Source organism: Lepisosteus oculatus, chromosome 4 (genome assembly GCF_040954835.1).
Source record: "Lepisosteus oculatus isolate fLepOcu1 chromosome 4, fLepOcu1.hap2, whole genome shotgun sequence".
Classification (NCBI taxonomy): Eukaryota; Metazoa; Chordata; class Actinopteri; order Semionotiformes; family Lepisosteidae; genus Lepisosteus; species Lepisosteus oculatus.
Window position 1 is genome coordinate 27,895,146 of NC_090699.1, and position 15,289 is coordinate 27,910,434.

Consider the following 15,289-nt stretch of genomic DNA (forward strand, 5'->3'; position numbering starts at 1 on the left):
AGCTCTATTAAAATGAATACTTTTTGCATGGAAACCAATGCTGCTTGAGGGAAGACAGCTTGTGTTAGCCCTGTGTGGTAACCAGCTCTGCCTGTCTCTCTCCCTGTCTGTAGTGCGCTGTGGGGACTACAGGGCAGAAGTCCATCTCGCGGGTGATTGACTATTTGGAGCACTGCTAGAGAACGCTCAGCTTTCACTGGATCAGGCAGGATCATGCTGGAATGGCCTGCCCATAGTGAAAAACGGGAAGAGAAGCCAGCACATGCAGAATGGGGAGAATGAGACAGACTGCACCTTTTGTTGTGATCATCACTTCATAGAAAGCTTAATTTGAATTGATATGTATCAATACATTTTAACTAGTGAGTACAATGGTCTGCAATTAACAGAAACCAAGATAGATGATTAATCTTTCCTTTTGGAATTGTGAAAATGTACAATAGGACAAGAAAACTGAATTGAAAATTAGCTTTTATGTACATAGATTTTTGAATACCAAAAATGGTGTCCCGGTCACACAAGTGAAGTTAACTCATAAGCTCATAAACATTTACTACTCCTGTTTCCCACAGTAATCTATGAAGTGTGGTCAAAGATTGTAGTTTTTTATTGTAAGGCTTTGTAACAAAGGAATAAATTATTTCAGCCTAATTGCTATTAGGTAAAGGTTATTTGAGGAGCAAAGGTAGATGAATGTTTCCGTTCTCTTACCCGATACATAGTGATGATGTAAATAGTAAGCGGTTCATTTTTCAATTTTAGCAGGACTGATACATTTGCATGTCTTTGTTTTAGCAATGTGGGGAAGCACCTATCTGACTGGAAATGGGGAGAGAGGTTAGGGTGGGGGAAAAATACCAAATATTTTAAGTCTTTTGCAATGGGGTGAGGTTAGGGATGAAGCTTCCATTAGTTTCTATTTCACTGAAGTGCCTATGTGCCCAGTTTCCATCCATCAGACATAAAGTAGCAAGTTGGCCACACATAATCCGCTGAAAGGCGCTGAAATACTTAGAGCTTAGCTCTACCAAAGCCATTATTGCTTTTTTACTTATTTTCCAGTCCAAAATTAACTTTCAATAAACTATTAACAAAATTGTGTGTAAAAAAGCATTTGATTAGAGGAGGTGTAAAATGTCTGATGTTAAGAAAATTGTTGCTTTTTTGATTGGGGACATTTACTGCCTGGGTAAATAAAAATATTTTTGGTTAAGGTGTGATGTTGATTTCTGTAATGACCATGGGTGAGGAGAAAAGCTTGATATTTCAAGATATTTTCTGATGAGCGTGATCTCAGGGCCATCCTTTATCCTAGAGTCTAGATCTCACAGATTTAGGGAACCGCAGACTGCAAAAGCTTTCTGCATTGTTACTATTTTGCAATTGTAGAACTGTTTGCCTCATCTCCATCATGCTTTCAATTTGATTAAATTACTTTTCAAAGGTAGAACATACTAATATTGCAGAGGTACTCTACTATGTAAAGTTGTGAAGTTTTATTTTTTTAATGCATACAAAAGTCTATTAGTAGGAAACCTGTCAGTTGTATATTTCCATAATGGCCCTAGAAGTTCTTAAGTTCTTTTTATCATTCATGGTACTAATAAACTGTCAGATGACCTTCCTATTGAAATATGATACACCTATACAAGTTTAAGACTCATTTTCTTTCAGTGTGGTAGACAATGGTTTCCAGTAATGCAGACTGTTGTATGTTCCTGAACAAATGTGCAGCTCTCAGGCTTAGGGGTCAGATATTCCCCTTTTCACAGCCTATGTGTGGTCTGATGTGTTGAGGTTTTACTGGTATCTTAAGTAATAAAATCAGCAGGACTGGAAAAAACTTTTGAAATGAAGAACTTGAATTCAAAATAAATGAACAGTTCATGTCCTTATGCTAAATAAACTGTTTAGTTTTACCAAAATATCTCTTTGCAATGGGCAGTATCCAGAGAAAGATGTTAAGCTTTTCCTTTTTTTCCCTTCAGTCTTTGACTATAAATGGAACCCTGTCTCTTTATTTGTGTTTTGGTGTCTGACTACTGCATAAGCATATGGGCTGAGCTCTCCCCCATGAACATAAGTATCTATGACTTTCTGCAGGCATTATATTGCCATGATTGGAATAATTTCATTGGGGGATCTTAACTTCTGCCTTTAATGGAAACCTTGAAATTTATTTAATCCTCTCAGATCCTGTAACAAGTGCAATAGTCAGATGTCTTTTTGTATTCTCCTCTTCCTTTAGGTGGAATAGATGTTAGTGTTGTTAATTACAGCGGAGAGATGCGTTTGGAGGAAAAACCCAAATTTTAATTCCCTGAAAGGCCAGTTGGTCCTTGATGAAATGTTTTCCGGAGTGTTTCCTAGCTTGTTTATTATTGTGACCTGCCAGATCTTGGTGTTTTGCTAGGTTGGGGTTAGAGTTGGAGTGATGAGGGGACTCAAAATGCTGGCAAGAGAGGACATTAATGCTTTTTGTTGCATTTCTTTTTTAATTTGTGTATATTTCAGTTTTGCATTGTTTCTCCAATGCTGTTGCATAAAAGAAAGTTTGAGTTCAATTACTTTTACATCCCATCTTAAATTAAAAAAATTATGAACTGTAAAGCCTCTTGTAATCCAAGCAGATGTCATCACGTGAGACCCACACGAAGAACCGTTATTTTTCTCGTTTTTAAAACTGAAGTAAACGCTGCAAAGTTTTACAAGAGGTCTATTTACAAATCTGAATATGAATGGAAAAAAATGTATATATTTCTGTAAATACTGGCTATTGGAAATTAGAATGGTAGACTACTTTTCTGAATCCAATCCTATTTTTATTTTATACAGTATTTCTCAGTTGTGTTATTTGAAGTAAAAAAGCCAACTGCAGGAAGAAAAACAAGTTTGTACCAGTTTCAAGAATAATGTCTTTGGTTACCTGTACATAATTTTAACTCAAATAAAAATTGCTACTTTCAGTACATTTGCTGTTTCCATGGGTGGATCGTTATCAACTGTTTTTGCACGTTTTTGAAGCTATTAAAATTAACCTTTAGTGATAACGGTACACTAAACTATTTCTAACTCGTTCTTAACTATTTCATACAGTCGGTGTCATATCTAGCATGTTTGTTACGGCAAGAGTTACAGAGGAATGGTAACTGAACTAAGCTGCACCTTCATTCTAGACGATGATTCAATGTCTAGTTCTCGTCGTGAAGCACAGCTTGTGGTATGGCCATGTTTTGCAGTGATTACTTCTGCTGTAAACTGGTTAAATGGCAGTTTTAAATTGTTTAACAAGGTACACGTTTGCAATGTTGCTTCTTTTTCGTTTTTATTTGTAAAACAAATATGATTTATAGTATTGTACATATTAAGCATGCTAAAAGCTTTTCACAATTATATAATATAATCTATGACTTAGTTAATGTAGCAAATTATTTGGGTGACGTAGCGCTGGATGGTAAAGACAAGCGCACAGAAATGTTAGACCTTACACCTAGGTAAATATAGAAATATTCCTTTACGGAAAACTGCCCTCGGGCGTAGTAACAGTTTTCAAAGTTTGAAGCGATTAAAAAAAAACAAAACAAATTGTATTACGGTTTTGCCATACAAGTATTTTTACTATATTGTACTCATTTTAGTTATGTACTCATGTACTCATAGAAATACTAAGTCTGCTTTAACCGTCGGTAAAAAACTAAACTTGACTGATTTTGTCCCCTTCAGTTCGATCATTAATAATACCTAACGGTGCAGACGTTTTGAATAAGTACATAAAACTGAAAAACACGGTAATGGCACGTGCATTTTACATCTGCTTAAATATGTCAGACCATGGTTTAGCCGTGTGTAAAACGGCGAAAGATAACCCACAGCCCCCACCCCAGTTCAGTCCATTTCATTTAGTACCGCTAGGTCTTTCCCAGAGGTTTAACAAACCCGTCATCTTAGTCTCCTGGGCTTGGCTTTTGCGGTCTCTGTCGTAAGTTTCTGTTCCATCTTTACATCTTTCCACCTTGTATTCTGCTACTGGTTCGGAGGTGGTCGGAGGCAATCGTCTCTTTTTTTGTTCTGCCACATCATCGGATGACACAGTTTGATCCTTCGCTGGGTTCTCCGGGGACGCTGGCTCAGGGCTGAAACTCTCGTTTTCCTCGAATTCCGGCGGGGTTCTCCTGTCCTGAAGAATCTCTGTGAGAGTCGATATATATATTTGAGCCATCTGAAGGGTTTCCGACTTTGACAGCTTCTTGTCGCACTCAAGAGTCGGAATGACGCTCCGCAGACGGTCGAAAGCTAGATTTAACCCCAACATCCGTCTCCTCTCTCTGGCGTTGGCAGCCAGACGCCGCCGCTTCTGCGCCCGAGCTAAGGCACAAGGATCTCGGTCTAGGTACCCCGGAGTGCTGGGGATCCGAAGTTCAACCATAGCACATGGAGCACATTGCGCCTTGTCCTGCACTCTCCTGGTGCTGAACGCTTGGCTCTGAATAAATGTCTGCACGGGGGATCCTTGCCCAATAAGTAAATGCAGCGAACCGTTTGGATCTTCGCAGCTCAGATCTTTCGCATTTCTGTAACCAACAAAGTCTGTATGTGTCTTTAACTCGCAACTAGTATTCAATTGGCTTTGGTGTCGGGGCATTATTGCTAACAAAGATGTACCACAGGTTTTCTAAAATTGTGGGAAAGAAGTTTAGTGTCTAAAGTTTTGTGACCACGGGGACAATTTATTGACAAATGCTACTCGTACAAGGATGCAAGGGGCGGGCTAAGAGTCGTGTGCGAGAAACCAATAGAATTAAACCCATTAGTTTGATGATAACGGGAGGAAGTCTATTAACAAAGTTCATCAAAAGTGGATTAGGTCCGCCTCAACGATCACTCAAGACACGAGAATATCCGGACTGAGTGCTGTCTTGACGTCCTTTCACTCTGAACATGACTTGTCTGTGCACTGCAGATAACTGTGCAAAGCTGATGTTGAAATAACAGCAACGCCACAATGGATAGCCCCTTAAAGTTCTATTGCTCCAGAAATTCAATGCAACAAAAAAGAAACGTGTCCCAGTTTTCTGCTTGTTGGATATGCTTTTTAAAAAAAATAAAACATATACGTTGAGAATTCTTTTGGGACTATCTTATTGATCGTTCAAACTGCTGAGTGGTTTTGTTCACTTTTATCTTCGTTGCTCAAATTGAATTTCCAAAAGCATTTTATACAAATTGCAAAATCTGATCCTGACTGTATATAAATATATATATACATATAAATGTATTTATTAACATCTAACATTGTCCAGGACTAAGAAAAAACCTCACAAATGTTTTATTTTTAATACGTGGTAAACAATATTTTGAAAACTATACGCTTCTCGTGAATTGTATTCTTTAGTGCCTGACTTGTAAAACTGGAATGTTTTTGCATATAAATAGTAAGCACTTATAGATCTAATTAAACTGATTTACTGGATGCTTAATGTAAGATGAAAAGTCGGTAATATCGCTCTATCTTTTTTAAAAGGCAGTTAACCAACTTACGAATTCCTGAAGGTTAAAAAATAGTTGCATACAGCTGAAATTACATCGACGGAATCGTAATAACATTTCCTTTTCTGTAACATTATTAACCGGCTACTTTATTGGGCTTTGTTTCTAACTGGGTTTCAGCGCATATGTGTGTCCCAGTGTCTGGTTTAGTGTATTTGTGCTAGACACAGACCCTGCCCCGGGGACTGTTGCTTCAGCTAACTGGCAGGGGAGGAAGATAATTGGCAGGTCATATCCGCAGCGTTCAATATAATCCCATTAGCTGGTGTTCAGAAAACAGTGGGGTCACTATTTTCATTAAATTCATTATATAAATCCCCCCTTCCACCACCCAGCACACATGACACTACCATCTTAAAACTGAAAGCTAAACGCAACAGTGGCAGCTAATGTTTCTGTAGCGATGGATGTCCTGGGTTTGTTCTTGACAGTTTTGGCACACTTCGCGTATTAAACGTAATGAAGCGTCTCATTGAACTAAAGAAAGAGGGGCCGAGATCAAAACCAGCCCCAGATAGTTAGATTAGACTCCCCCACCCCTCCCATGGGGAGAAGAAAGTAAGAATGAATGAATGCCTGTCAAAGAAGAACGAGAAAGGGAAAAAAAATAAAATAAAATTTTACTAAAGGGATTAACGGAGGACAAACTGCCAACAGTTCTCCCTTTTTTAAGTATGCCAGCACAGGGGCACTTTATTTCTTTACAGGACTCAAGTGCGAAGGGTTGCTGTCTTGACGGTTGAAATACACCCCGTTGTGATGTTTCTCACTACAAATCAACTTTAAACCTCCACATTTTTAATGTAAAAAATTACAATTAGTTCTTAGTCAGAAATGACAAAATATTAGCTAAAAATATGATCTCATGTACTCCCCAAAAGATAATAAAAATTTGAGATTTTTAACTTGAAAGGTTGTAGAAATTCAGACTAAGTTAACCTCGATGTACATATACTTATTGTGAGCATACCTTGTAAGACCATCGCCTCGAGCTGGTAATGAAAATGATTTGCTTCAGTATACAGTATTACGTATCTCTACATAGTGTGCCATTTTGATTTGGCAGAAAACGATTCAGAAACTTCTATGTTGAATTACATTTTTCAGAGACTTGATCATCAAGCCTATTTGTGCAACAATGATCACACACACTGCTGTTCTGGTATGACAGGTCAAACTGAAAATGCAAATCAATACGAACCTAAAGGTCTACACTGAAGGATGAATGAAAGATAACCTTATTAAAATTGTTATAACTGAGAAACAGCGCGCATCATTATGGAGAAATGATTTAAGGGAAAATCAATTACTTTTCCTAGGTAGCAAAACCCGATGTCAAAGCGCAAGTAGCCCAGATTTCTTTCCGGATGACACCATACCTTCTTCAGGTGTGTAAAACCTCAACGTCCAATTAACCTCTGCTTGCTAGTCTACACGATGACGCGGGTCTTCACTCCAAACTTACCGTTTTAATTTTAATTGTATTTATATTCTAACCAAATTAGACATCATACGTAATTAATAATCAAAAGAGCTAGGATTTATACATCGCTTTTAACCCAAAGAATCTCAGACCAAGCGCTCTTTGCACGTTGGAGGAGACCCATTTCACCCAATACAGCACTTTTTGTAATGACTGTTTTTTCATGCAGACGTTATCTAAGTGGGGTTATTTGCGTATATTACATTTCAGTTTAACCCCTGTTTTTTTTTTTTCAATTAGCCTCCATGTAACGTAAATAAATGTAGCTAACGAAATGGAAGTGGAACTCTCTTAATCGACTGAAGACTAAGGTATATAATTGTCCTTTTACACTATATTGATTGTTTTCATGGTGTACAGTAAGCAATTATATGATTTTAAGGAGAATTAGTGAGAAAATTATGCACCAGTGTTATTCATTACGAATTCCTGTAAGTTGTATGTTGAGTATTAAATGTTTGGGAATTGCCGGGGGAGGGTTGAGAAACGATCGGGTTGTGATTTGAAAAAGATAAAAACACGAATCCCAGATTTTGAGGCAAAAGTGAGATCATGACTCCTGTCCTGAATGATAAAAAAACGTACTTTTTTTGGACTCCAGAAGAGAATTGCATAAATTGAATATGTTAGTCCCTCCATAACATTATAACTACTCACTAGTTATTTAACTTAAATTATAGTTTTGGCATCAATAGGTGCAATATTAAAATGCCTCTGCTGGGTGTTTTAGTTTTATTCCACAGCACCAAATTCTACAAACAGTAAACAGCTCCACTTCATTCCCCAATGGGAAGTTAGTGGCAAATGCATTAAAAAAAAACACAACACTCAGGATCCCTTGACTGAAACGCCGCTCGTTTCAGAAGATTTAGCAGAATAAATGCCTGTTAGCCGCTTTTTACATTGCTTGCTCTGATCCTTTTAGCAAGTGGAATAAAGTGAGAACATGTAACGTGTTTTCTAGAAGGGGATTTATCGCCCCAGGAGGCCAGCGGTCTGAGCCGAATGGAAAGTCAGCCTTGAGCCGCATTCACAACTGGACGCTCTAACGTCAGCGCTCTTCTCAGTTAACTTACTTTTTTTTCTAGCTATGTCTGTTAAAGTATAAACGTCAATTATTGATACTGTATAGATGTATTAATACAGCATATTTCTATTTAAGACCCGAATGGTTTTCGAACGTGTGTTCAAATCCCTTTGAAAAGGGTGTTTTAACTCGGTGTACTTCAGTAAATATTCAGCTGCAGAAAAGGATAATTATAAATGGATACAGCTATAAGTAGTTGTGGACAAAACTGTGATTTCATAAAAAGTCAAGGTAGTCAGATTTGAGTTTAATTGACATTGCCAAAATGATTTAAGAATTTGTGTAAACAGCCATAAGATTTCAATTCACCCCAAAAGAGGTAAAGATATGACTGTGCCTCTTTTAATTAATCACAATAACTTGGTTGGATAGCATGACTGAAGGTGACCCATCTGCATGAGAAGTTGAATGGAGAGCGCAATGTTGTGGCACCACAATCAGCAGGCTGATATAGATAAACCAGGACTCTGAGTCTTTGGGGGATGAATCGTGTCTTGGGAGGCAGAGGGTTTCTGAATCAGCCCAGTGCAATAGATCTGCCTGATTTGTCTAAGTAATCCTTTTCAGCTTTGCGGTGGCTAAAGCATAAGAAGCTCCAGAAAGAAGTAACCACCATATTAGCAGAATGTAGCTCACCATCTGCATGCTTGGAGACTGTTCAAGGTTAATGCTGACACAAAATTGCTCTTTTCCAGGGAATATTTGCAGCAATGGCAGACAGAGTGGTGTATTTTATTCACAGATGAATGGCATTTTGACCTTGATAGACTTTACAGAAGACAATGTGCGTGGAGACATTGTGGTGAGCATCATTGTTGCATTGCTGTAGCCAGCTGTGGGACAGTGAAAGTGTAACTATGTTGGGTGGGATCTCCTTTAATACAAGAACACCTCTGGTGAGGATTAAGAACAACCCTCCTTCCCTGCAATTCATTATTAAAGCCCTGGAGCCAACAGTTTTTCCTGTCCTGCAAGCTAGTATGGACCAGGAAAATGTAAGCACACAGGGTGCTGTGATCACAATGGCATGACTTTAAGAAACTAATGTCAAGGTCTTACTGTGGCCAACATTTCGTCCTGACCTGAGTTCAACAGAACGTCTGTGGGACCGGCTCACCAGTGCCCTTAACAGGAATGAACAGTCATTAACTGAACTTTGCTAGTTGCAAAGAAAGATTGAGGGGAGGTCCCATAGCAGTCTGCCCAGAGGCTTTTCACAGTTGTGCATCAGTGTGGCCAAGTTTGTGAAGGGGTCATACCTCACGCTAACTTGGTCATGTTCAGTGACAGTATGTCCTGTCACACTGACAAATACAGAAAACCTTTCATGACTCATCGACCTGTTGTTCTGTGTATGTTTTTGGCGCTTTTGTTCTGTAACTGCATTCGAAATATTCACTTCAAACCCTGGTGGCATGACGGTAGCTACCTCACAACTCCTGGTTCCTAGACTGGGGTGCCTTCTGGAGTTTGCATGCTCTTCCAGTAAGCAAGTGGTTTTCGCAGGTTGCTTTGGATTCCTCCTGCAGTCTAAAGGTGTACTGTCTAGGTTAATTGGTATTGTTAAATGTCCAACATGTCCCAGGGTGTATCTTGCCTGATACCCATTGTCTGATGGCTCACTATAACCCTGTATTAGAGTAAGAGGTTTATTGGAAATAGATGAGTTAAATTTATTACTCTTCAGTGTTGCATTTCTTTTGTGCATCCCTATATTTTTTATATGGAAATGGCTATTCCAGGGACACGTTGGTTAGCAATAACATCATCTGTAGTAGTTGTATGGCACGTCTAATTTTAAATGTGTGTGTGGCAGTGAACAGGGAACACAATTTTCATAGTTTTCTCTTAAAGCTTTAAAAAATATTTGTTTTCAATTTAAAATAAAACATTGGAAGCTGTACCTACCACCTTGTCATCATTAAATAGATAATATAATAACCTGTATGTGTTATTTCTAAAATGTTTATCATAGGTGCATAGAATTTCCTTGTTTTGTGATTCTGCCGGACCTTTATTAGACTTGATTAAAAACGGATTGACTTGAATCCGTGTATCTGATCAGTTTGCTGCACAGCGCTTGATCAGGACAGTGTAGTACACCAGTGTATACCTTATGGACATAAAATATCTGTATATAGAGACAGTACAATTTTCAGTGGGTCACATTGTCAAAATCATGTGCACTACACCCTACCTGTCACAAAGCTTTAAGAAAATAATACATGACCCATAATTATACTCTGCGAACAGAGAATTTGGCGTTATTTGATCTAACAAGGTTAAATGAAGAAATTGATCGATTCCTGGCTGAGGGTGCTCCAAAAAAGTAAATTGTACAATAATTGCTAATGTTACAAATAGCCTTACTCTGTCTCTCCAGTTTGCCTTGCTCTCCCCTGGCCCTCATTTGTTTCATTTCACACCAGAAGGGCTCTTCGTACTGTGTGCCTGAGCAGCCAGTCCCTGAGGGGCCAATTACAAATTATTGATTGGCTCGGCCAGCCATGTGGACTGGGGAGCAGTTAATCAGCCATGCTGCTCTGCTAATGAAAGAGCTGCCTTTTTGATCACCTCAGCAAGAGCTCTGCATCCCACATGGGCAGGCATCATATTAAAAAGACAAGACGAGACAAGAGCCACCCATCTAGAAATGTGCCCCTGCCCCGCCCCCTGAGCAGTGCCTGCTATTGTGCCTGCTTGGTGAGATGAAATCCTGACTGATCTTTGCGAATGTGCCTGGGTGACCAGGAGCGAGAGGGTCTGATGCCCTGTCCCTCCCTCCTCGGCCTGACTTCTCTCCCCCTTTCCCGCTGAGTGTGAAAGGTCTACCGCCAGGGCCCTGTGTGACCGCCCAGCGCGCTGTGGTCAGCGGGTGTTAACTGAAAAAAGGCTCTTGGCTAAAGGTGAAGAATACATGTTCGTTCTGGGCAATGTGATCCGGTGCAGCTAGTGAAAATGCTGGTTAAGAATGGGGTGCACGTGAAAACATTTTGGAATGAAAACAGAAACATTTGTTTTGCCTGAAACTCATGCGGTAGGATTAGCATATGTGAGATTCTCAACTCATAGGAAATGACTTATAGTTCTAAACCATGCCTATCAAAGATACCAAAGTAAAAGTTTGCCCAGGGTATCATTTCTCCTGTATATTGCTTTTTTTCTCTGTTTGCAAAGTTTTGTCATTTTGGCGTACTTAAGAAAGTTTACCGTGGTAAGTGTGAATGGTCTGTCTTTTATTCTCAGAACGATGTGGAAAGACGATCTTGATGACTAATCTGGATGAAATCTGGTCCTCCTCAGTTGTTGGTGATCAGCGGTTGCAGTCTTGTTTTTCACAGGCACATGCTCTAGTTGCTCTAATAAGATACATGCAATTGTACTGACAGGACATGTCCAAATTGATCTTATGAAGAAAAATCCCAGCCCTTCAGCTGTGTACTCCTTGCAGTGTTCTGCGTCACGTTTATCAAAAGTGGTTTGGTGTCCGCTCCACCCCAGTGCTTTCCTGCCGTAGGCACTCTATCAGGAATCATTGCAGTCATCCTGACTGGACTCCATGCACTTATTTGGCTCCTCTGAGATCTATGCACTCCTGATACATCACAATGTACTGTAAGCTCATCACAATCTCGCTGATGTTAGAATATTAGCCATAACCTCTGCTGTGATCTAAAATTGCACATATTTAAGTATTGTACATGCACATAATGCTTAGCTTTTCATTGTGTTTATTGTATATGGTCATGTCCTCTGTTTTTGTAATTTCCAATTACTTTGTTGGTGTTACAAGTCAAAGGGGATAAAGCTGTGCAGCCAAATCAAGGGAGAGAGAGAGAAACAGAGATTTAGGAGCAGGCAGAGCTGTCTCATAAAAAGTACAAAGCCATTAAGAAGTAGGCAAGACAAAGACCATTAGGGAGCAAGGAAAGCTACCTTATAAAACAATATGAAAATCTGAATATCTCTAGGGGTCTTCTTCTAATTCCTATAAAATCAATACAAAGCCATTTCATGGTAGTTGTTCTTTTTTTACAGCATGGCAGCACATATTCTTATTTTTCACAGTGTGACAGACAGTTTGTAGATGTTTGTAACCTGACAGAGGCACATTTAAATGAAGGGTACTAATCTTGCTCCAGCAATCCCTCAGAAATCTGGGCCAGTGCTGTTCTAATGATGTGGAACTGCAGAGCTAACTATGAGCCAGCATTGTAAAAATGAATTGTCTTCCAACAATAATAATGATGGATTGCCTTGAGTGAACTTGCACAGTGATATTGTAGGTTGCAGAGTGTTCACATTATGATATTACATCTTGCAGCCAGTGAACAGAAGGGCTCAATCATAAAGGGAAAATTAGAATTTCTGAAAACTTCACTGCAGAAATACCATTACCAAAACTTTTAAACAGTAAGAGAGTAATTTTGTAATTAGGATCTGCTGAAAACTGTTAAGGTGAAACTACATGACTTCCATGACAAAGACAACAGCAGGCTGCTTCCCCTACTCACTGAAAATAGATTGTACTGTTAAGTGGAATAACAGTCAAAATAACTAAAAAAATAATATAATTATGAAATACCCTTGTTAGAACTGGAAATTCTTTATTTAGATGAGAAAAACATCATAAACTCCTAGAATGGGCACTAAACTGTAGATATGAATCAAAAGAGATTAGGAGAAGATTTTATTAAGCATTTGGAAAATATTTCAGATAAATAACTATTGTTTTTGAGCAAAAAATACTGGTGAGAAACAGTAAATACACAAAAATATACAGAAGGTATGCAGGGTTTTCTGTGACATAAGGAGGATTTACAGCCCCCCACTCTCTGCAATCGCCACAATCTGGCTCCAAATAAAAGTGTAATTAAACCCATTGTCCTATATAGCTATATAAGTGTGACATCCAGTCACAGACCAGAATAATACAAAATGGGACAAACACCCCATCAAAGTCTTACACTCGGAGCACTTTCTCATATGCAGGTAAACATACAGTGCAGAACTAGGCTAATATCCATTGCTAATTGATAGATAGAAGAGAGCACTAAAATATTGGCTAGACCTACAAAAGCAGTAATCGGAAGACCTACCCGCACAAGGGCCTTCCGAGTCAAGAGGTAAACCTCAGAGAAGAGTTCCCTCAGCCAGCTGGTCCTGAAGCTTATTGTCCTGAGCCTCACCAACACTAACCAGCCCCAGGACAGCACTGCTAAAGTGCCACAAATCAGAGTCAATCAAATTACAGCACAAACCAAACAATATTACCTCATCCACAGGGACAAACACAAACTGGAAAGCTACTAGGCCCTGCAAAAAAAAAAAATATCCCTGGCAGAGTATCTGAACAGGATGAAAGGCTACAAGGACAAATGGACAGATGAAATACAGGCTCAGTGACCACAGCCTGGTCATAGTCATTGGGTGACACAAGCAGACCTGTTTAAACGGGGAGAACAGATAGTGCCCCCACTACAAGGCAGATAAGCAGAGTCAGAGAAACACTTTCTGCTGCACTATAATAAATACTCAGGGATGAGAAAACAAGTTCCTTAAAATAAAATAAAATGACAGAATTCCTGCTATAATCAGAACAGCTTCAGAACAGAACAGCAATGGTAAAGGAGAGTGGGGAGTGAACTCAATAGAGCTGGCAGCCCAGTATGTGACCTCCTGTAAGGGAAAATTGTCCCTGATAGGAGTGTGTACACGTTTGTGTCTGTGTGTGCCGTGCAATGAACTGGCGTTCCTTCCTGGATATATCCTGATTGGATAGGCTCTGGGTCCCCTCTGACCCTTTACTGGATAAAACAGTTAAAGATGGATGGATGGATGGATGTTTGTTAATTTATGTTACTTTAACAACACTGAAAGACATGCCAGTAAAGCTCTTTGAATTAGTTCACTGTTGCGTAGGGGTCTACAGTGAAACAGCTGACAAGGTAGAGTGAAGGTCTAGGGTTGTTTTGCTGATGCACACTAAGAGAACCTTTGTACTGTAGCTGGAGACATCGAAGACATAAAATCATTCCAATCTCCAATGTCATTTGTTGCCCTCAGGCTAACTTCCAGGTGAAATGTTTGTTTACAGTGACGCTGAATGCACTGCTATTTAAATGAGACAGAAAAGTGACAGGCTTTATAAAAATGGTATATGTTTCCCCTGACCTTAAGCCTACTGTTTACCTTCCTGTTGTAAGATGAGTTTGACAGAATAGTGATGTTCCTGAGACAAGTTTGCAATGAAGTGGCAGTAAAACAAGTCTTCTTCCTTTTCTGTTGAGATGGTCATTGCAATACAGTTCATTTGAGTTCGTAAAGAGAATTTTTATTTTCTCAGTTGAATGAGAAAATTATCTCTGTAAGTCTGCCTTTTTAACCATCTTATTTCACTCAGAATGAAACTGGCAACAATTCTGACTGCTGAACAGCAGAGGTAAAAAAGATTTTAGAAAAGAAGCTCTGTCCATAACTCAGAATCCCTTTCAGTATTTTAGAAATACATATAAATATTTTACAAGAAATCACCTTTCAGGTTTATGCTGTTAGGAGTGTACTGTTGCTATGAATGATGGGAATGAATATCAATTAGCTCTTCCGTTTCACAACACCACAGGAGGCGGAGCCACAGCGAGTCTTTCAATCTGCTTCCCTCAGTATTTGGGTGTCTGAAGGATATTTTTTTTCAAAGTAAAGCCCACCAATACTAAATGAATTAACTCTACAACATTGAATATAAAATATTATACATATTTTTAAATATATTGAATTTAATATTTAAGTATTTTGAAATTTATATCTACATTCCTTATGAAGTAAAGAATGAAAAACTTGAAGTAAGTTAATACTCTAGATATGTTGAGGTTTAACAGAAATTAATATTGTATCCATTGGAAATGAAGGCATAGAGTAATTCCAGTAATTCACAACTATCAGTTTTCATATACTGGATGTGTGCATAATGGTGTAGGGACCCAATTAAGCTGGAGATCAATATCATCTTCAAGAGCTTGGCCTTGAAAATACTCATCACTTACAAAATCCTCAGAGACAGGAGCACATGGTATGTGGAGAGGCAGTGCTTCACTCTCTGTTGATCAAGCGGGGCTCCACAACCCACCAGCTCCCTTAGCTGCAGAACTCTTCATATAGCCTTCCCAAGACAA

The 15,289-nt window shown here is 39.0% G+C and overlaps 2 protein-coding genes across 3 annotated transcripts in view; one reads left to right on the forward strand and one right to left on the reverse strand.

The window, feature by feature from the left end:
• waplb (WAPL cohesin release factor b) overlaps positions 1-2,971 on the forward strand; it is a 44,310-nt gene extending 41,339 nt beyond the window's left edge. For both annotated transcript variants that reach the window (XM_006630532.3, XM_069189012.1), the window contains exon 20: positions 114-2,971. In XM_006630532.3, the coding sequence (XP_006630595.2) occupies positions 114-179 (66 nt within the window). In that variant the 3' untranslated portion in view covers positions 180-2,971. The remainder of the gene's footprint in view (positions 1-113) is intronic.
• Positions 2,972-3,378: 407 nt separating this feature from the next.
• Positions 3,379-4,746, reverse strand: atoh1c (atonal bHLH transcription factor 1c). The gene has a single exon (XM_015346585.2). It carries the CDS (start codon positions 4,640-4,642, stop codon positions 3,896-3,898), a length of 747 nt encoding a protein of 248 aa, XP_015202071.1. The 5' UTR covers positions 4,643-4,746; the 3' UTR covers positions 3,379-3,895.
• Positions 4,747-15,289: the final 10,543 nt, after the last annotated feature.